At 36.5% G+C, this 20,756-nt stretch overlaps 1 protein-coding gene across 2 annotated transcripts; it reads left to right on the top strand.

Moving 5' to 3' along the window:
• Positions 1–208: 208 nt before the first annotated feature.
• LOC106067719 (sin3 histone deacetylase corepressor complex component SDS3-like) lies at positions 209–14,392 on the top strand. 2 transcript variants are annotated; one of them, XM_013226951.2, is made up of 10 exons: positions 209–462; positions 1,566–1,659; positions 2,515–2,662; positions 2,876–2,935; positions 5,864–5,908; positions 6,993–7,089; positions 10,037–10,135; positions 10,629–10,803; positions 11,153–11,240; positions 12,075–14,392. In XM_013226951.2, the coding sequence occupies exons 1-10, from the start codon at positions 354–356 to the stop codon at positions 12,168–12,170; spliced, it is 1,011 nt and encodes a 336-aa protein (XP_013082405.1). In that variant the 5' UTR covers positions 209–353; the 3' UTR covers positions 12,171–14,392. The 2 variants fall into 2 exon arrangements, with proteins under 2 accessions (XP_013082405.1, XP_013082406.1); XM_013226952.2 differs by lacking the exon at positions 5,864–5,908.
• The last annotated feature ends 6,364 nt before the right edge of the window (positions 14,393–20,756 follow it).

Here is a 20,756-nt window from a genome sequence, read left to right as displayed (position 1 = left end):
AGTTAGTGAGCATAAATAATAGACGTCGATTATAACTAGAAAAAAACATAATTAGTTTATTAAAATATTAGATTAATAATGAAAATATTTATAAAATCTTACTAGATTTATATTAATTTGACAATCACAAATGGAATGTCAGCTAATGTTATACATTTCTTAGCTCAAGTATTTTGATTGTTTTAGAGTCAACTCAAAACTTAAACTTTGTTATGCGCAACGAAATTTGTTATTGTTAATGTAAATGTTTTGTTGAATTTTTTTTTTTTTTTTTTAAATTGTAACAGAAAATTTAAGTACATAATACTAGATATAGTCTTCAGTGTTGTTATTATTGAGGAATTAATGATACAATGTCGATTGTAGCCAATTCACCCCGAAACGGTACAAATGACTGTGTTGATGCCGATAGTTCTGAAATGGATGACGACAAAGAGGGTGATGAAAATGCTTCAGACGAAGGTAGGGTCTAGACTTCATAAGTTCTAGACTGTAGATCAGCGGTTCTCAACCTTTTAAGCACGGCGACCCCTTTTTACAATCTCCCACTCTGCCGCGACCCCACCTCACACACACACACATACAGCAATAGAAGAATCTATATAGACAATAACAATCCATATTTTTGATGACTCTTAGTCTTAGACTTCTTAGGCGACCCCTGGCTAATCGTCAATCTACCCCCAAAGTCAAAGGGGTCGCGACCCACAGGTTGAGAATCCCTGTTGTAGATGATCATCATAGATTAGATAGATCAAATGTAAAAGTTACTAAAATATTCAATAGTCTCAATTTCTAGATTATTAATAGTTTCTAGATTCTTGAAATTTTAATTAGAGATCTAGTAGATTAGATTTGATTAGATCTAGATTCTAGGACTAGAGTGAATCTAAATCTAGAGTAAAGATAACATTCAAGAAATAGTTATGTCTTTTTATGACTGTATGTTTGTATGTTAATGTGGGACTTAAACAATTTAAAACATAGACTTAATGAAATTTTACAATAAAAATACTGGAGGTGCGGTGCTGAGTGGTAAAGAACTTGGCTTTTGACTTCTGCCTGAACTAAGCTGTCCTGGGTTTGAATCCTGGTGTGAAGACTAGGATTTTTAATTTCAGGATCTCCAGGGCACCTCTGAGTCCACTCAGCTCTAACCCTGACATTAGTTGGGGAAAAGTAAAGGCGGTTGGTCATTGTGCTGGGCACATGACACTCATGTTAACCATGGGCCACAGAAACAAAGGACCTTAACATCATCTGCCCTATAGATCACAAGGTGTTTGATAGGGGGACTTTTCTACTTTGAATAATAATGCTATTATACATATTCTGCACCTGTGTTCTAGAGTAAATTAGATGAGAATCTAAATCAATTAAGGCTAAGTGAAAGCCTAAAAGAGTGACATTTTACTATAGTCTATAGCTAGTAAGTCCAGTTCTAGATTATACCATAAGATATATATATATATCATACAACTTATATTTGAACACTTGTAAGTAACAATTCCTTAATTAGGATAGAATTAATTGACCACAAAGTTCATGTATATATGTTTTCCCAGATACAGCAGATGCCAGTGAAACTGAAGACAAACCAAAAGCTCCAAATCAAAATGCTCCACCCAGCACAGTGCAGAGGACAGAGATTAAAGAGCAGTTAGTTTTTGTTAACATATTCACTCATTTAATATTCAATCAATTTGTTTTTTTAATTTGAAAACTTACTAGATTTCTAAATTCTGGTTTTTATTTCTGCTAATTCCAATAACTATCAAGTTTTCCCTACAATTACAGAAGTTCATAATAGATTATTGTAGGCCTATCTCTTATAGATCAAAGGTTAATTTATGCCATTAAATTTATTTTAAATATTACCTATTTTATACTCAAATAGCAATTAAAAAGTATAAGTTCTAATTCAAGCAGAAATTTTCAACATTTTTCTTTCTGGGTGTTTTATTCAATTTTTAAAATATATTTTCTTTGTAAATAAGATTTATTGTTTTATAAACAACACATTTTTTTATTTTGTTTAATTTAACTAATTTATTTTTTCTCATTTAATAAATCTTTTTTTTTATAGGTCCAGATTTTTCATTAATTTTTTAAAAATCTTCTAAGAGAAAATTATTTAAAAAAACAAAACACATCTTTCTTCACAAAGTTACAGGCTATTTTAGGGACAGACATATGTCTATTGTTTGAAATCTTTTATAATTTACGAGTTATTATAATTGCATACAGGGAAAGGAGTAGTGTGCCAGACAGCTTGTGATTATTTTCAATTTGGTTCACCACACTGTGTACAACCTAAATTACGTGTTATCAAATTTTTATTTCTGTAATTGCAAGTTAAGCACTGCTTTGTCCATTCTCTTTAAGAAATAGTCATGGAGAAGGGTATATCTACTGAACTCAAAATGGGTAATAGATATCTTAATTCATGACAAATATTTTACCTTCTTTATATATGAATGTATCTACATATACTTTAATTTTGTTTCAACCCAGAATGTATCAGGACAAGCTGGCTCAAATTAAAAAGCACATAGGAATGCTGCAAGAAGGCTCTCTGCCTGAATTTCTGAAGCGGACCAAAAAAATTGAGCTGCACTATAGAGAAAGGCTCAGGCAAAATGAAATTAGCAAGTCAGTGGAGGTTAGTGCTTACAGAAATATAAAATATGTTCTTTGAAAAATGAGATGATAGCCCATTAATTGGTATGTTAATTTTGAGGGCCTTAAGCCATATTGGCAAAGAAAAAAATGAATTTGAAAAGAAATTTCTTATTCATTTTGTATTACAAAATAAACTGTTTGTTCATTTACTATTATCATATAGGGTTATAAAAAATTTTCTGTCTGTTGTCAGATTGAGAGAGCTGATAAAAACTATCAAACTGATTGTAACAATGCTCAAAAAGAATTTGAGGTGAGTTTAGGTGAAATACATTGATTAATTAAGCTTCTCTATTGTGCCTATGGCAACAGAAGTAACATTAGTAAAAAAATAAACATGCATTTTTAGATTAAAGAATAATACTTAACATTTTAAATTTTCTTTTGATTGATTATTTAAATAAAAAACACTGAGGTTTAATTAAACCTTTTTTTTTAACTTTGTTTTTTAATGGAAAAAATATTTTTTTGGTTCTAAATAATACAAATTATTTTGAGTTTGTTTTCATTTCATTTTGTTACTTATAAATCTGTGCATTCTTTAGCAATGTTATATTATTCTAATATTTAATATTCAAATACTGTTACGTCTAACAGATGCTTGATTCTTAAGTGTTAAATTTATGAAATATAATATTTACTAATAAAAACAAGACCATTAAAAAGTTCTAGGGTACTCTGATGTTGCAATGGTCAAAGACATACATGTCTGCCATTGTGGTATGCAAAAAATAAAATAGCTGCTAACTATAAATTGCAAGTTCTGAAAGGGGAATTTTACTTTTTTTTTTTAACTATAGAGAAGGGAGTTATTATTTTTAGAGCTCAGAAAAGATATGATTTTAGAATTTTTTTTAAAACAAACTTATGGGGGAAATCTATGTACTGTAATAATACCTATTTTGATGAAAAGAAAGATCATTTTTAAAAATTCAACCATGAGACATGTGTTTGATTTTTAAATCAATTTTGAACCATTGATGTTCACTTCAAGGCTTTTTTTTTTTATATCTTATCCATGTTTGAATGTATCCCTATGAATGTTTCACTCTTTGCATGTGAATTGGGGAACTCTTCTCTTTGTATAATATGCTTTGGATAGTACAGTAGAACATTGGCACAAGAAGATTTAGGGATTGATCAAATTTTTAACACTGTCTATTTTTTTTTTCTTGCTTCTATGTGTTTGTTACAATTTAGATCCACATTGGTGCTCAGAGTAGAATATCCCTGTTGATTGCTACACATTAATTCTCTGTCGTCCTCTCACTATAAGACACAGGTGTGGTTTCCTCCTTGTTACCAGACCTTATGTGAATAAATTGATTAATGGAATAAACAATTTATATTGATAATGTACTACAATGAGCAAAGTGGATAGGTCAATCTGGTCAATAAATGGACAGGACAATAGAAAGTGTGTTTTTATCATTTCTTCATCTTTGTAATTTGTCCACTATCAGCTTCTATAAAATTGCTGTATAATCTAAATATAAGAAATGACTAAAATATCTTTTTCAAAACTAGTCATTGGTTTCTTGATGTTCATCTAATCATGCAAATGGATCTAATCACGTTTTTCCTTTTGTCAAATATTCATGTGTTGTTGCTGATCTGTTTCTAGGTATTTTCATCTTGTACGCTAATGTCCATCAATCTTTTGCTTGGTCTTTCTCTGCCATTTCTTCTGAATTTCTAAGGATTTATTCTCTCAGGCTGATTGGTTGTCATTCTTATTATGTGGCCAAAGTATTTTTTTAAAGCGGAAGTTAAATATTTTAAATTAAATTTTTAAACTTAAAAATAATATAATATAATAATAATATCATGCTGAAAAGGGGAAATTGAAAATCCTAAATTTGTACAATGTAATCAGCTGATTTTATTTAGCATTGAATTTTTGATTGAACATAATAATAGTCCCCAGTCTTTTATTGTAAAGATGTTCTACTGTACTCATAGCTTAGTGCGGACTCTACTTCTGGTTCTCTTAACTTTAATTCCTCAATCAAACCTGATAGGTTGTTGATTAATTCAGTACTTTTTTTTTCTTTAGATTTTAATTTTAACACATACAGATTTAAGTATAATTCTGTGTACTATCAATGGCATTCATAGATGGACAATAGAAACTGATATCTAATCTATCTTGTCTCTCTACTAGACAATTGTGGCCATATAACTACATATCAGATTTTAGATTGGTTAAGCAAAGCTCACTGATTAAGACTCGCTATTCATTTGAATTCCTTGTGTGTCCAATCACATAAAATGGCTAGCCTATGGGTTCTTTTTTTTTTTTCCCCCTGCTAAGAGTAATGTTAGCTTTCTCTATCTTGACATGCATGAGACTTTATGAATTGACCAAAAAAATCACGTACTAGTGGTTGTCACCAAAAGCTGTCTTCCCCAGAACTTGCTTACTCTTTGTAACTGAACCACCACAACCCATAAGATGTTGATTGCTATTACTGTATCTGAGTTAGTGCCAATAATACTTTCTAGCAATATTAAGCATACATTTAATAAAACTAATGATCTACTACAAGTTGCCCAAAGGTGCATCATTGAACTAAAAAGTCGTGGCTTTCAAATGTTAAGCCCAGATTTTTCTTCAGCTTAAACTTTTTTCTGACAGCTCCTTTTTTTTTATTACTCAGGAGTAAGTAGATTTTCATAATCACTGTTGATCCATAGGAAACAAGGAAACAAAGAAGTGGGCACATTTTAATCAACTGTTTCTTTGCCAATGTTTTATTTTTAATACAATATTGAATGAAGCTTTCTGATATTAGATTTGTTTCATTTTGTAATGACAATTATTTCTATATATTATTTGTTAAATCAGAGAAGGTTGAGGCATGTCACCTCAACCAAACTTACCTTATACCATTAGCTTTGTTAGTGATCACCAGTAGCTCATACTTGGTAGTTCACCAACAAATTTTAAAATATTTATATTAACTATAATTACATGTATTAAGTATGTATGTACACATAAGTATAATCTTGTCTCTTAATAGTCGTTAGTTGCTCTTAATTTTTTTATGTTTTTTTTTTTTTGTACACGTATACATATTTTAAATTAATGACTTTTATGTTAGTAGCTTTTCTTAAAGCTCCCATGTACATTGTCTTGTGATTTTGTGTCATTTACTGTGAGTCCCTGGGCTTATTTCAGAAAGAGCGAGAGGCATTGAAGGAAAGATTACTAGAACAGTATAAGGTATTCTACCCCATGATTTCTACTTCATTTGATTACCTTTACTGCTTTAAATAAGTGCCTCTTAATTCTAGACAGGCAGTTTCTATGACACCCAAAGAGTTTGGAGTTTGTATACTGACTTTCAAAGTTATTGGAAATTAAAAAAAAAATACACATGATTTTTAATGTTCATAGTCTTAGCTAAAAAGAAACATTTTTATTAATTCTCACTATGAATATGACATTTTTACTTGTCATTCTTGAAGACGAATAAAATAGCATTTAAAAATTGTTTTTGACTGTCTTTAATATAATGAATAATTGTAATGAAAGAAAGAAATCAATTCAAAGCTTTGTTCAACCAACAAAAAAAAAAAAGAGTTAAAAGATATAAGCAAAACAATTTCTTTGAATGTATCTTATGTTACTAATAAATACAATTTTAACTCTTACAGTTTAAGACATTGCTTTAAAAAAAATATATTAAAAAAATAGTAGAATCATATGTTTCTTTAAAAAGATCATTTTTTTAAATTGCTAATTTAGCTGTTAATTCATTTAAATTTATCTGCCAAAGCTAAAAGCTACAATACAGTCAAATCTAAATTTGTCAACTTTAACAAAAATATAACTCCTTGTTTCATTTTAAAGCCAACTTGAATATAATATGAAAAGATAATTTTATTTTATAACAAGTAAACAAACTATTGTTGAAATGATTCTTGTTTAACACATGAAATTAAACACATTTATTTATAATTAGTTTTGAAAAGTCTTTTTGAAATGATCATTTTTTTATTTTTTTTTTGCATTTGCCTAACTGTAACATGCATCATGCTGTAAGGATTCACACTATTTTCTTATGTTTATGGTAGTGGCTTTATAAATGCTGTTTAGCTTAGTTCAACATCCATCACCCTTTTCTAGACATAGTCTAGATCTATCTATCCTATAGCATGAATGCATGGATCAGGACTTTTTTTATTAAGCATAATTTCGTAATGCATGCAACACCCTTTTTTTTTAAAGAAAAAGACATACTGTTAAACTGAACATGTCTCATCTATATTTTATATGTTGAAAAAAATATACTTTATTATTTCAGGAGAAGAAAATTGATATGAAAGAAAGCCTGATTAGTGACTTAAAAGAAAAGAGAGGCCTGATTGAGCTGGAGAGACAGACTGTAGACTTAAATGGTGGTTCGTTGTTTTTTTTCAATATACTGTTTTATCCTGTACTCATACAATAGGAATTAACAACAACTAAACTAAACGTCATGGGATTCTTCTTCTTCTTCTAGCCAGCTTTATTGCTGCTGAGCTGTGAGCTCTTTTGCAGACTGTGCCAAGGAAAAAAAGTGTGCTGTTTTCTTCAGCTGTTCAGCACTGCCGTAAAGGGTGTTGGTTATGTTGGGCTGTAGTGGAAGTAGGGTCTGCCTAAGGTGGATTAGGGAGGGGCATTCAAAGAGGATATGGTTTGCGGTTTTTAAAGGGGTGGGCGCAATGTCTGCAAAGGGGTAGTTGTGTGGAGTTTATTTTGTTCAGGTGGTAATTTAATAGTGGTGTGTGTCCTGTTCTTAGTTGGAAGATTGTAGATTGTTCTTTGCGGGGGAGGAAGTTAATACTGTCCAGTTTGTTAGGCGTAGTCATTTCTCTGTACATGGCTCTGCCTGTGTTTCCTGATGCCCATTGGTTGAGCCACTCCTCTTTGTGATTGTTGACTAACATTGACCTTAGGGTGAGGTAGTTAACAGGTCTATCTGGTTGTTCCATAGATGAACCTGCCTTTGATAGCTTATCTGCCTTTTCATTTCCCATGATGCCAATGTGTCCAGGGATCCACTGTAGTGTAATATTGATATTTAATTTTGATATCATCTGGTGGATTATCACAATGAGTGTTGTCAACTCTCTTGGGCTGTTTGAGATGCTGCTGTTAAGTGCTTGCAGAGTAGATTGGGAGTCTGTAAAGACAACAATATCTGGTGGTGGTTGCACTCCTTCATATAATTTGTTTTCCACTGTCTGGAGTGCTATGGTAATTGCCTCAATTTCGGCTTGGAAGTTTGAGCAGTAATCACCACAGGGTGCGCTTATCTCAAAGTGTTTATTTTTAGGGAAGACCAGGAAGGCACCAAGACCAGCATTGATGGTAGCTTTGAAAGCCGATCCGTCTGTATAAATATGGATAGCTGTTTTTTTGATAGCTTTTGATTGTTTCAAGTGTGCCTACTTTGAGCGCGTCTGGGAAAATGGTAAATTGACCACAGCGACCAAAATCCTAGTCTACAACGCCTGTGTTGTGAGCACTCTCCTTTATGGCAGTGAAAGCTGGTCAACATACATGTACCAAGAGCACAGATTGAATAGTTTCCACTTGCGCTGCCTGAGACGCATAATGGGCATCTCTTGGAGGGACCATGTCTCCAATCAGGAAGTTTTGAGACTGGCCAATATGAACAGCATGTATGCTCTCCTGACACAAAGGAGATTACGCTGGCTCGGACATGTCACCCGCATGCCAGATGGTAGAATCCCGAAAGATATCTTATATGCTGAGCTTGTGGAAGGAGTCAGACCCAAGGGCCGCCCAAGACTAACATATAGAGATGTCTGCAAGCGAGACATGAGAGCCTCAGGCATCAGTGAAAGTATGTGGGAAAACATAGCCAAAGACCGGAGTGCATGGAGACAGACTGTGCGTGCTGGGACAACCCTTGCTGAGAACAAAAGAATTGAAGCGGCTTTAATCAAGAGGGAAAAAAAGAAAGCTGCCCTGTCTGCTAGCCCTAAATCAGAGGCATACAAATGTACGAATTGTGGCAAAGTCTGCCGTTCTAGAATTGGCTTGATTAGCCACACCAGATTCTGCCCCCTATCAAGATTAAGCCAAAACCAGTGACTCACTTGGGCGCATCCATTGCCTTTCGAGACAAAAGGAGCCATATATATATATATATATATATATATATATATATATATATATATATATATATATATACTTTGAGCTCCAGTGGATTTGATTCTTTTGTTAAGGTGTTATTTAGTAAATGTGTTTTGATGGTTGGTTGTTTGTAGTTTAGTCCGGGTGTAATGTTTGAAAACCTGGTAATTTTTTCTCTGTCATGGGATTAAAAATGGTTGTCAATGTTCTATACCATGAATTACTACTGCTCATAAATACTTTTAGTTTATTGTTCATCCTGGTTGAATTTACTAGATAGTGACAAGCAATTAACAAATTAATATGTACTTCTCCTTTCGCCTTTATACCCCTGGGTTAATTGAAGTTAGATAATGTAGCAGATATGCTCTGTCCAGCCTAGCATGAGCTCGGATGATAGAGAGTTTATTTAAAAACAATGTTAGTTGTATTTTGTTATATGGTCTATACACGATTTACACCAGCATATATTTGAATGGAAAATTGCATGATCATGGCCTAACACAATTCCTCAATTTTAATAATTTGTTTATCATGAGATGTCAATAACAATATTACCTCCGTAACAGTGTTAAGGTCATTCTGAAGAGTGATGTGCTGTTTATGTTTTCCATATTATTTATTTATGTTATTATTCTTTTTGCTTGTTTTTTTTTTTTTAAATATATGCATTCTCCAGTTTGCCTACCCTATTTTTGTGCAGATTAAAAATGAATAAACCAACTTCAGTAATTTTAAGGGGGTGTTACAAATACTTTTCTTTGTATTCTTTAGGGGGAATACTGAGTCCAGTATAGTAAAAAAAAAAAAGTTCCACTTTCAGACCTTGCAATCTATAGGGCAGATAATGTAAAGGTCATATTTTTTTGTAGCCCATCGTTAACAAGGGTGTCATGTGGCCCATTAGAGCTGGGTGGACTCAAAGCGTGAAAATGAAAAATCACAATCTTCACCAAGATTCGAACAAGAGATGCCTCGGTTCGGAAGCCAAGCACTTTATTACTCTGCAACTTTGCCTCTGAGACCAGTATAGGCTTAAATTATTTAGGATGGCAAGCATAGAATAATAATTTGTATATGTATAGTGTTTTTTTTTAATATTTGTTTTTTCTTCTTGTATTTGTATCATCTTTATGGTTTAACTCAGTAGCTTTTTTAAGATATGATAATTTATGTTCACTAACATTTTTTCTTTTTTGTCAGCTGATTTTATGGAAGTTAAACCCACAATGACAAGAAAACTTCGGAGACGGCCTAATGATCCAGTTCCAATCCCAGAAAAGCGAAGAAAGCCTTCACCAGATATCCTTTTTATTTTTTTTAATTCAACTCTGTTACCTGTATCTAAATGTTTGTTCCCAACCCACAAAGTGATAATGGGAAAATGTATAAGTTGAGCTATTAAGTTTTGTCTGACTTTAAGAACTTTAGATTAAGACAGTACCAACAAAATCTAAAACAGCATTAGTGTCATGGCAGTGGGAGTTGGATTGACAACTTTTCATCAATTTTTTATTGATCTTTTTCTTAGATGGAATAAAGCCAGGCCATATTTAATATTAAAAGAAAATCCATTGAAGCAATGTCTTCATTTTATGTATTCGTTTCCCATAAAACTAAATTTGAGTTAACTAATAAATGACTTTATATCATATTTTCATAACTCTAGAATCACCATCAACTGTTAAATCTTGTACATTTGCTGGCTGGCTATTTTAAAAGTAAATTATTCCTAGTTGGTGTTCAAGAAAACAATCGTTTCAGTGTCTAATTATTGTTCTTAACAAAAGTCCACCTCAAGTCAGTCTGTTGTTGGATGATGAGCAAATATCAGCTGATCTCAGAGTGCTACTTAAGGTCAGTGGCAAACCAGTGGCTAAAAAACAAGTTTTAACAACTCCTGGTCCGGTCACTGAAAACACGTCAGATGTCAGGATAGAGGATGGCAGACTTTGGTATGATAAAAAATGGTGAGTCTAAAACTCTGACTTTCTTTTACAATAGAACAAAAAAATTTAACAGTCATTTTATATTAACTGGCTAAGAAAAAAAGCTTATATATTTGAATATAGAATCACAAAAGGGTTTGTTTAAGGCTTTAAACAGTAATTCATCATAATAATTTATGTTTGATATTTGATGTAGTATCTTTGTTAAATAGAAAGTATGTCCTGTTCGTTAGTTTAATTCTAATATTCAGCTCAATGATGTAATATTTATTTGAATGTATCAGAAATTGTTAATCTATTTGTTTTACTTATTTAATTCTTAATTTTTGAGAGCACTTTGAGCTATTTTAACATTGTTTGTGTGCACCAGGTTTCAGAGGAATACAATGGTACAGATAGACAGTAAAGAAGGAGGGCCCAGAATTTACGGAACTATTACAAATATTGGAAATCAAGAGGTTAGCTGTTTTCTTAATGCTCTGAGCCTAAACAGATCATTTTTAGAATAGCAATTGTTACACACTAATTGTCATCGCAGTGTTTATCAGTTCAATTGTGAGAGGTAATGCTGTAGGTAGAGTAAGTCCCTTGTGGTCCTATGGGCCTACTTTTTGCCAGTCCTTTTTTAAGCCACCCTCATCTAGGAAAAGCTTCTTGTTTGTATTGGCTGTCTATTCAGCCATCTTTTGATATTTAGGGCAGATGAATAAGGTCATATGTTTCTATGGCGGATGGTTAATGAGGGTTTTGTATGGCCAGCACAATGACCAACCACCTTTACTTTTCCCAACTAAAGTTGGTATGTTAAAGGACACCATGCATTTCACTTATTTCTAGTGTATTATTAACCAAGGGCTTAAAAAATTGCCTTTACTTAACTTCTACTTGGTAAAGTTTGAGCAGAGACAACTCAGTACAATCTAGATGTCCCTAGATAAACATTTGCAACCAGCAACTAAGATATCAAACACAATGCTTAATCCATATAATTTATTTGTATGCTTGGAAAATTCAGACATGGCAAGGGATTACAACTTTTGAAGCTGTTTGATACTTTTGTTTTTGCATCCTTTATATTTAACTTTGATCAAGCTATTCATAAAGATAACTCCACATTTTTTGTTCTTTACAATTAATAAGTAGAAATGTATGGAACATTGGAAGAAAAAAAAATCAGGCAGGGAATACATTTGTAAGAATTGTCTGAAATATTATTATCAGATTCAGATTGAAAATATATGTTCATGTTATTATATGTATGACTAAATAATGTTACACTTTCACTGTTTCAGATCTGGATTAAAAGAAGTGGTGACAACTCCAAACTGCGTATTTATATCTCTCAGTTTCATAAAGGGAAATTTGTGATGAAAAAAAGGACTACTTAATATAAAATGTGTTTATATTCTTCCACCATTCCTGAGTGTCATGAAGTGAAAATTCATACTGGAAGACAATGTAGATAACAACTACTGTCTCAGACAGTGTTTATATGTAAATATTAATATACTTTTATTATTTCTGATTGTTTTTTTATGGAAGTAAGGGTTTATATACCTTCTTTTTATGTCAGAAACCTGGAAAGGGTTATTTTCCTGCTCTGATTTAATACAAGGCAGAGGTTACATGTTGAAGATTGGTAGTTCCTTATGTCATTACTTTTCAATAATCTGCTGTACTAAAAGTTACATGTTTAAGATTGGTTGTGTTACAAGAGAATGATATAATACTTGTGATTGTGACACCAGAAAGTTTAGATACATCCAACCATTTACAGTAGTTTTATTAAGATGCCTGTACGCTCATTTCTTGTAGGCTTGTCATCCATAACAGTAGTACTTGCAACAATTACAGGAACTAATTGCGAAAATGTCAATAAAAGGACTTCTTGTCGATTGTAATAAGATGAGGTCTATTTCCATGATATCAATGCAATTTGCATGATCATATTTGATGAACAGAATAACTTCCTGCTTCACTTAAATACTTTCACATCACACAAAGTTCATTGTTTGACTTCACATAAGATTAATAAGTTCAACTTATAAACTTCAACAAATAATTTCAACTCAAACTAAGTACTTCTTCTTGTGACTACATTCTTGTAATGACTTCCTTCAATTACATACTTGTACTGCTTACTGTTCAACTAACATTCTCAAACTCCTTTTGTAGACTCTCAGTCTCTCATACTTCTGCTCATACTTAATCATGTTCACTATTTACTTTTTCACACTCCATATTCACAAACATCACTAATGTACAATAAGATCCAATTTGTTCACTATTTTGACTGTGACAGGTTGTTCCTTATGCCTTTGCTTTCTGCTTTTCAGAAATCTCTAATAAAAAGAATACTTGTAAATTTTTAGTGTAAATAGACATTCAATTTTTTAAAATTTGTCATCCTTATTAAAACTGATATAAATCTCCATTGTTTTGAGTGACAGCATTTTAGATTAAATTTGTTTGTCCATAAATATACTAGTACTATCATTAGTTTCAAAGAAGGTCAAGTGGGCTAAACACAAATTGGAGCAGTGAGTCTCTATTGTACTTCATCAGTGCTTTTAAATCATTCAGCTAGTATTCAGTCCAGCTATTATGTCACTGCAATTTATTCTGTTATTTATTTTATTGCAGCTACATGAGAATAAATAAATTAATTAATAAACATTTTGATATTTCAAAGAGGTAACCCCTCCCTTCTTAAGAGCCCAAGATCTACATGGTAAAGTTTCTTTGAGCTATCTCTAAAATTATTAAGATAAGTGCTTGACTAGTAAATGTATACAATCACTGGAAGCATTTAGTATGCTGCACAATCTTCCAGTGCTTTTGAAATGTTTTAGACTAGATCAAATAAGCATGTTTGAACTTATTTTTTTAAGTTTCATTTTTTTTATGCCATTCTCAGTTTCATTCAGGATGCACTTTTTAATTTATCTTATTCAATGCAGTTAGAATTTTGTTTCTGTTATATTATTTATATGTACCCGTATGTAAAAAAAGAAATATTTGAAATTTTTTAAATATTAAATTTATCTGTATAATTTGGGCATAATGTTTTGTTTTAATCTTCTAATGATAAATAATTACATCAGAAAAAAAACTAGGACCATCATGAAGAAAGTCTGGAGCATATACCACATGACCAGGCAGACCTTTTAATTAACCTTGAAACAGGCAACAGTGTTACTAGCTACAATATTACAAGCTCAGTATGTAAATAATTACTGTTAAAAGCTAATCAACTTAATGTCAGCAATATTTTTTTCCTTTTAAGCAACAGAGTTGATTTTGTAAAAAGAAAAAAAATAATTATAAGTGAGATGAATACATTTAAATTATCTTTGGAACAATAATAGGACTTTTTTTGTTTCTGTGTACATGTATTATATGTCTTATGTACATGTTGTATTATATGTAAAGAAATATTTGGTGGTTTTTATCTTGATAATTTGCTATAAGTTCTCTGGGTTGTCTTTAGGCATTTATCAAAATCTTTCAATCATTTCATATAGATTTTGTTTACTAAAAACAAGTCATTGTTCCATATGATGCAGTTAATAAAATGTCCTTTATTAAAATAAAACAAATAATTTTGTTACGAATCTCCCTATCCAGGCTCGCTGCAAATGGCACCAAACGACACCACCGACTTAAAGAACTTGACAACTCTGGGCTTCAAAGTAACGTAATAGTTTAATGTCAATAAATAACAGCCAACACTGTACAATTGGCAGCACGTAACACAAGACTGTACACATATCTCTCCGCCGTATCAACTCTTGCACTGGTCTCTCTCTGTCTCGTCTCGGACTTGTACTGAGCCGTTGTAACGAACAGTAGATCGGGAAGTTGTGACTGACTCGTCTCTGATACCCTCGCTCTTTATATAGGGTCCCTGCTGGCCTTCTAGAACCGGACAGAACGTCGCTCGACCATTCTGGGTGGTCAGATGACTACAATTCTCGTAACGCTCCTGAGCTGTGTTCACGACGCCGATCCTTCCCGAACCGTCATGTTGAAACTCGTCTCGGCTGACCGTCGTAACTCGTCACGCTCGACCGCTCATCTAGCGCTGGCCTGGGACGATTGGCGTTGGCTGACTACACACACACACACCACCCCCATCTGTGCCACCACCAGGTTTATAACACTGCCCCCTCCTTAGATCTGTCCGTCCCGGGCAGATCCGGCTTCACCATGGTACTTGTGGAGTCTGTCGATGTGGACGACCTTCAGTTTGGACCTTGGGCTCTTTTGTATTCGATACACGACATCGTTGATTCTTTTTACCACGCGGTAGGGTCCTTCCCAGTCTGTTTGAAGTTTTGGGGACTTGCCTTTTCGTCTTTGTGGGTTGTACAGCCAAACTAGATCGTTCTCATGAAACCCAGCGGTATTGGCCCGTTTGTCGTACCTTGTCTTCACCTGGTCACTGTTGATCTTGATGTTTCTGCGGGCTAGAGCGTGAGTTTTCTCCATCCGTTTTCGGAGATTTGCGACATAGTCTGTCGAAGAGGCCGGCACATCTCCCGGGATCCCGAATAGCAAATCACATGGTAGTTGCAGCTCTCGGCCGAACAACATCTTTGCTGGAGTGTAACCAGTGGTGCTGTGAATCGATCCTCTATATGCCATAAGAAACATTGGGATATAGGTGTCCCAGTCATGTTGATGTTCATCGACGACTTTCGACAGGTGTTGTTCCAGTGTTCGGTTAAATCGTTCTACCATTCCGTCTGACTGGGGGTGAAGAGGATTTGTGCGTGTCTTTTCGATGCCGAAGTTTCGGCCTTGGTCGGAGTGTAATTCCCTAGGAGCACCAAAACGGCTAATCCAATTCTCCACGAGTGTTTCCGCTATGGTGGTGGCTTCTTGGTTTTGTATTGCATATGCTTCGGGCCACTTAGTAAAATATCTATCACTACTAGAATGTACTTGTTTCCTTTCTGGGACTCAGGAAATGGTCCGGCTACATCTATCGCTATTCTTTCAAAGGGATTACCGACGTTGTATTGCTGCATACGTCCCCTCGTTCTCCTGTGTGGGCCTTTTGCTGCTGCACATGTGTCGCACCTTAGGCACCATTCTTCTACATCATCTCGGTAGCCGAACCAGTAAAACCGCTGGCGTACTTTTTCAAAGGTCTTGTTGACGCCTAAATGTGACCCACTGGAATTATTATGGATTTCTTGCAGCACCTCAGCAACTCTCACTTTGGGCAGCAACATCTGTAAGCGATTGCATGTTCCATCTGCCGTTTCCCAGACTCTCTTGAGAACTCCATTGTCGATTGTCAGTGAGTCCCATTGCGCCCAATATGCCTTGGTTGTAGTTCCCTTATCAGAAAGGTGATGCCATTCCGGTCTTTGCCCGTCTTCCTTCATAAGCAGAATGGGAGCCAGATCTTCATCTTTTAACTGGTCTTCTCGAATTCTTTCGTCGGACCATGACTCGGAAGCTTGTACCCCAAGACGTTGGCAGTCAATGATAAATCCCTTCTCTTCAACCTTGCTGCAGTGTTTACATTCCATTCTGCAAGGTCGTCGAGACAGCGCGTCAGCATTCTGGTGAGTTTGTCCTTTTCGGTGCTGTGTCTCGAAGTCATAGGTTTGCAAACGTTCAATCCACCTGGCGACTTGACCTTCAGGATTTTTAAATGACAACAGCCATTGAAGAGCAGCGTGATCTGTCCTAAGGATAAATTTTTGCCCATATAAGTATTTGTGGAAATGTTGTATGGCATCCACAACTGCCAGTAGCTCACGCCTTGTGACACAGTAGTTTCTTTCGGCTTTGGACGAGCTCCGACTAAAGTAAGCTATGACCCTCTCAGTTCCATCTACCTTTTGGGATAAGACAGCACCTATTCCAGTATTGCTCGCATCGGTGTCAAGTATGAACGTCTCGCCTGGTATCGGGTAGGCCAGAATGGGTGATGAAACAAGAGCCTTTTTAAGTCGCTCAAAGGCCTCCTGACATTCCGTTGTCCAAATAAACGGCCGCTTCGGTTCTGTCAATTGATGAAGGGCGCTACAGAGGCTGGAGAAGTTTGGTACGAAACGTCTGTAGTACGTGCAGAGTCCAAGAAAGCTTCTTAACTCCTGGATATTAGCGGGGATCGGCCATCCATTTACAGCTTCAACTTTATCCGGGTCTGTGCTGACTCCTTCCTTCGACACGATGTGCCCAAGGTACTTGACGCTCCTTCTGAACAAGAAGCACTTCTTTGGATTCAATTTCATTCCAGCGTTTCTGATTCGTTCGAATACTTCCTTCAGGTTTGCGATATGTTCCTCGAAGGTTCTGCCTATGACGATAATGTCATCTAAGTACACAAGACACGTGGTCCAGTTAAGTCCTCTTAGCACATGCTCCATTAGTCTTTCAAAGGTTGCTGGGGCGTTGCAGAGTCCAAAAGGCATAACGGTAAATTGCCAGAGACTATTACCAGCAGAGAAGGCTGTTTTATCTCTGTCCTCGGGGTGTAGTCCCACTTGCCAGTAACCGCTCTTCAGGTCAAGGGTGGAAAAAATCTGTGACCCAGCAAGTGTGTCCAATGTGTCGTCGATCCTAGGAAGCGGGTAGCTGTCCTTGTGTGTGGCGTCGTTTAATAATCTATAGTCGACACAAAATCTCGTGGATCCATCTTTCTTCTTTACCAAGACGATGGGTGAACACCATGGACTGTTGGATGGTTCAACAACCCCTTGCTGCCTCATTCGTTCTATGATGTCCATAGCTTCTTGGTGTTTTGCTAGCGGCAGGCGACGTGGTTGCTGTCGTATAGGCCTAGTGTTTCCTGTGTCTATTCGATGCTGGATTAGATTTGTTCGCCCAAAGTCCATTTCATCAGATGGCAATATGTCAGAAAACTCTCTGAGGAATTGTTCTGCTTTGGTGTACTGTTCTTTCGACAAGATCGTTTTGACTTCTGTCAGAAGTTTAGTAACGTGTGGTTCACTGGACTCGAGTCTTTCGTCGGGGTTTTCACTGCTACAGTTTCTTATCATCTCAAGAGCATGGCAGCCAGCGATGGTGCTACCTTCCCGCAAATGTTTCTCTACTGTACTGAGGTTCATAATTCTTACGGGCACCATTAGGTCTTTCCCAATCATGACTAGTGTCTTTCCTACTGCTATCCCGTTGGGGTTGGTGTCCAAGCTTTTTACCAGCGCTGTTCCTGTCGTGGGATAGCCGTCCTCAATTTTCCCCCAAATGATCGTTTCTGACTTAGCAGGCAAGGTTGTATTTTCTACCAACTTAATCCTTCTGACTCGGCCATCTTCTTCATTCTCGTCGCCAAGCAAGGGTACTTCGAGGTCCCCACATTGTAAAGTGCCTCCGCCGATATTTAAGGAAATGCCATATTTCAGCATGAAGTCGAGCCCTATTATGCAGTCATCTGTGACATCAGCAATCAGGAATTCGTGTTTGAATGACTGATTCTCGATCTTGACTGTTATGTCGATCAGGCCTTTTATGGGCATCAGTTCTCCACTAGCTGTTTTCAACGAGTAGGCCCTAACTGGCGTTTTCTTGCTACTGTCCACTTTATCCGTCCGTATGACTGATCGTGAAGCACCAGTATCTAGGAGGAAGTGATAATTTTGACATCCAATTTTTCCATTAATTTTCAGACTCTTACTCTGCCCTAGCACGGCGACCGGGATGATGGTTGCAGGGGCTCTCATTGTCTGTGTCGCCGGGTTCTGCCCCTTGAAGCCGGCGCGTGCTAGTTTCCCTGGTAGCCCCGGGAACTTGGTCGTGCATACCTTTCTGATCTGTAATGGGTTCCAGTTTGTGGGAATCTTCTAGTGCAGCTTCTTTGTATATGACCGAGTTCACCACAATTCCAGCATCGTACAGGAGCCCTAGGTTGATTTTCTGGTATCTGGTTTGTTCGTCGTTCATCTAGTGCCTCTGTCACCCTTCTCACAAGTTGTGCAAATTCTTCCTCTTTGACTTCCAACTTTCGGCCTTGATGAGTGCTCCCTGATGCGTCTTTGGCGGCTTCATATGAGAGAGCGTATACGAGGGCTTCACTGGCCTTACGTCTACCACTAACTCTGGTGGCTTTCTTCAACTCGGGGTCTCGAAGCGCATCAATGAAGGAGTCTGTGAAAATGACTTCCAGAAAATCTTGTGCGGCTGTTGGGTAGGCCAAATGTGCGAGACGTTCGATGTCTGTCTCTAGCCCCTGTAGTGTTTCATCGGGGCGCTGTTGTCTGGTCTTTAGTTGCACACGATATACTTCTTGCAGATGTTCATCCCCGTATCGGAGTTCCATAGCCTGGACAAGGGCGGCGAAGTCTTGCTGGTTCGGTAGAGACTGTAGCAATTCGGAGGCTTTTCCTCTTAGGGATAACACGAGGGCTGTTGCTTTCTCCTCCTCACTGTTCCATTTGTTAACTTTGGCTGCTGCGTCAAATTGCTTCTTGTATACTGACCAGGACACGGAACCATCAAATACGGGGGGCTTCATTTTCCCAGAGACTTCAGTTACAAATGATGTCATATCTGCTTCTGGTACATTGGTGTGCTTGCGTTGGGCTTGTATCTTCATTTCGTCGATGGCCTTCTCCACTGCGTCGACCCTCTGATTCATCTGCTCGTCAATGTTGGTGATTCTCTCCTCCACAGCATGTATGCGTTGGTTCATCGCCAATAACTCCGTTTTGATTCCTGAGTCCATCGTGTCTATCTTGGTGTCCATGGCATCTATCTTGTAATTGGTGTTTTCTAGCCCCGAGTTCATCTGTTCTCGCATAGAACCGATCTCCTCACGAACAGCTGCCATCTGTTCCTGCATGATACTGGAACTGGTTCTCTGTTGCTGCATGCTACTGGTGAGCTGTTCCAGCAAGTCCGGTTCGACTTCAAAAAGATATGTGTCCGGATCTTCTTTTTCCTTCACCAGTTCTTCCCGAAGGCGTGCTTGTAAGGTTTCTTTGTTTCCGCTCGTCTTCAGATCTCGATTACGGAGCTCTTGCCTCAGTTCCTTCACAAGGAGTTGGTCTAGCGTTTTCGTAGTAGCCATTGCAGATCCCACTTCTGACACCAGTGTTACGAATCTCCCTATCCAGGCTCGCTGCAAATGGCACCAAACGACACCACCGACTTAAAGAACTTGACAACTCTGGGCTTCAAAGTAACGTAATAGTTTAATGTCAATAAATAACAGCCAACACTGTACAATTGGCAGCACGTAACACAAGACTGTACACATATCTCTCCGCCGTATCAACTCTTGCACTGGTCTCTCTCTGTCTCGTCTCGGACTTGTACTGAGCCGTTGTAACGAACAGTAGATCGGGAAGTTGTGACTGACTCGTCTCTGATACCCTCGCTCTTTATATAGGGTCCCTGCTGGCCTTCTAGAACCGGACAGAACGTCGCTCGACCATTCTGGGTGGTCAGATGACTACAATTCTCGTAACGCTCCTGAGCTGTGTTCACGACGCCGATCCTTCCCGAACCGTCATGTTGAAACTCGTCTCGGCTGACCGTCGTAACTCGTCACGCTCGACCGCTCATCTAGCGCTGGCCTGGGACGATTGGCGTTGGCTGACTACACACACACACACCACCCCCATCTGTGCCACCACCAGGTTTATAACAATATCATTAAATTGTCTTTTCAGATTTTAGTGTCTATATACTGTATATCCTTTTGTAACCATTTAAAATTAAATTAACAATTAATTTGAACATCAAACATTAAAAGCTTTAAACTGCCTTATTTAATCTTCTTTAAAAAAAAAACTTCTTTAAGTCGAATTCGATGCTTAGTAAATAGATATTGTTACGAATCTCACTATCCAGGCTCTCTGCAAACTGCACCATACACCACCAACTTAAAGTACTTGACAACTCAGGGCTCCAAAGTAACGTAACACTTTAATAGTTGAATAAATAACAGCCAATACTGTACAATTGGCAGCACGTACACTGTACAAATAGCT

This window comes from Biomphalaria glabrata, chromosome 12 (assembly GCF_947242115.1).
Source record: "Biomphalaria glabrata chromosome 12, xgBioGlab47.1, whole genome shotgun sequence".
Lineage (NCBI taxonomy): Eukaryota > Metazoa > Mollusca > Gastropoda > Planorbidae > Biomphalaria > Biomphalaria glabrata.
Note: the sequence above shows the minus strand (reverse complement) of the source record. Positions and strands in the feature narration are given on the sequence as shown.

Excerpts from the sequence above, each read along its gene's own strand:
- LOC106067719 (XM_013226951.2), top strand. The coding sequence starts at position 354 with ATGTCGATTGTAGCCAATTCACCCCGAAACGGTACAAATGACTGTGTT. Across the intron at positions 2,936-5,863 it reads ATGCTCAAAAAGAATTTGAG|AAAGAGCGAGAGGCATTGAA; the intron begins GTGAGTTTAGGT and ends GGCTTATTTCAG. Across the intron at positions 5,909-6,992 it reads GATTACTAGAACAGTATAAG|GAGAAGAAAATTGATATGAA; the intron begins GTATTCTACCCC and ends TTATTATTTCAG.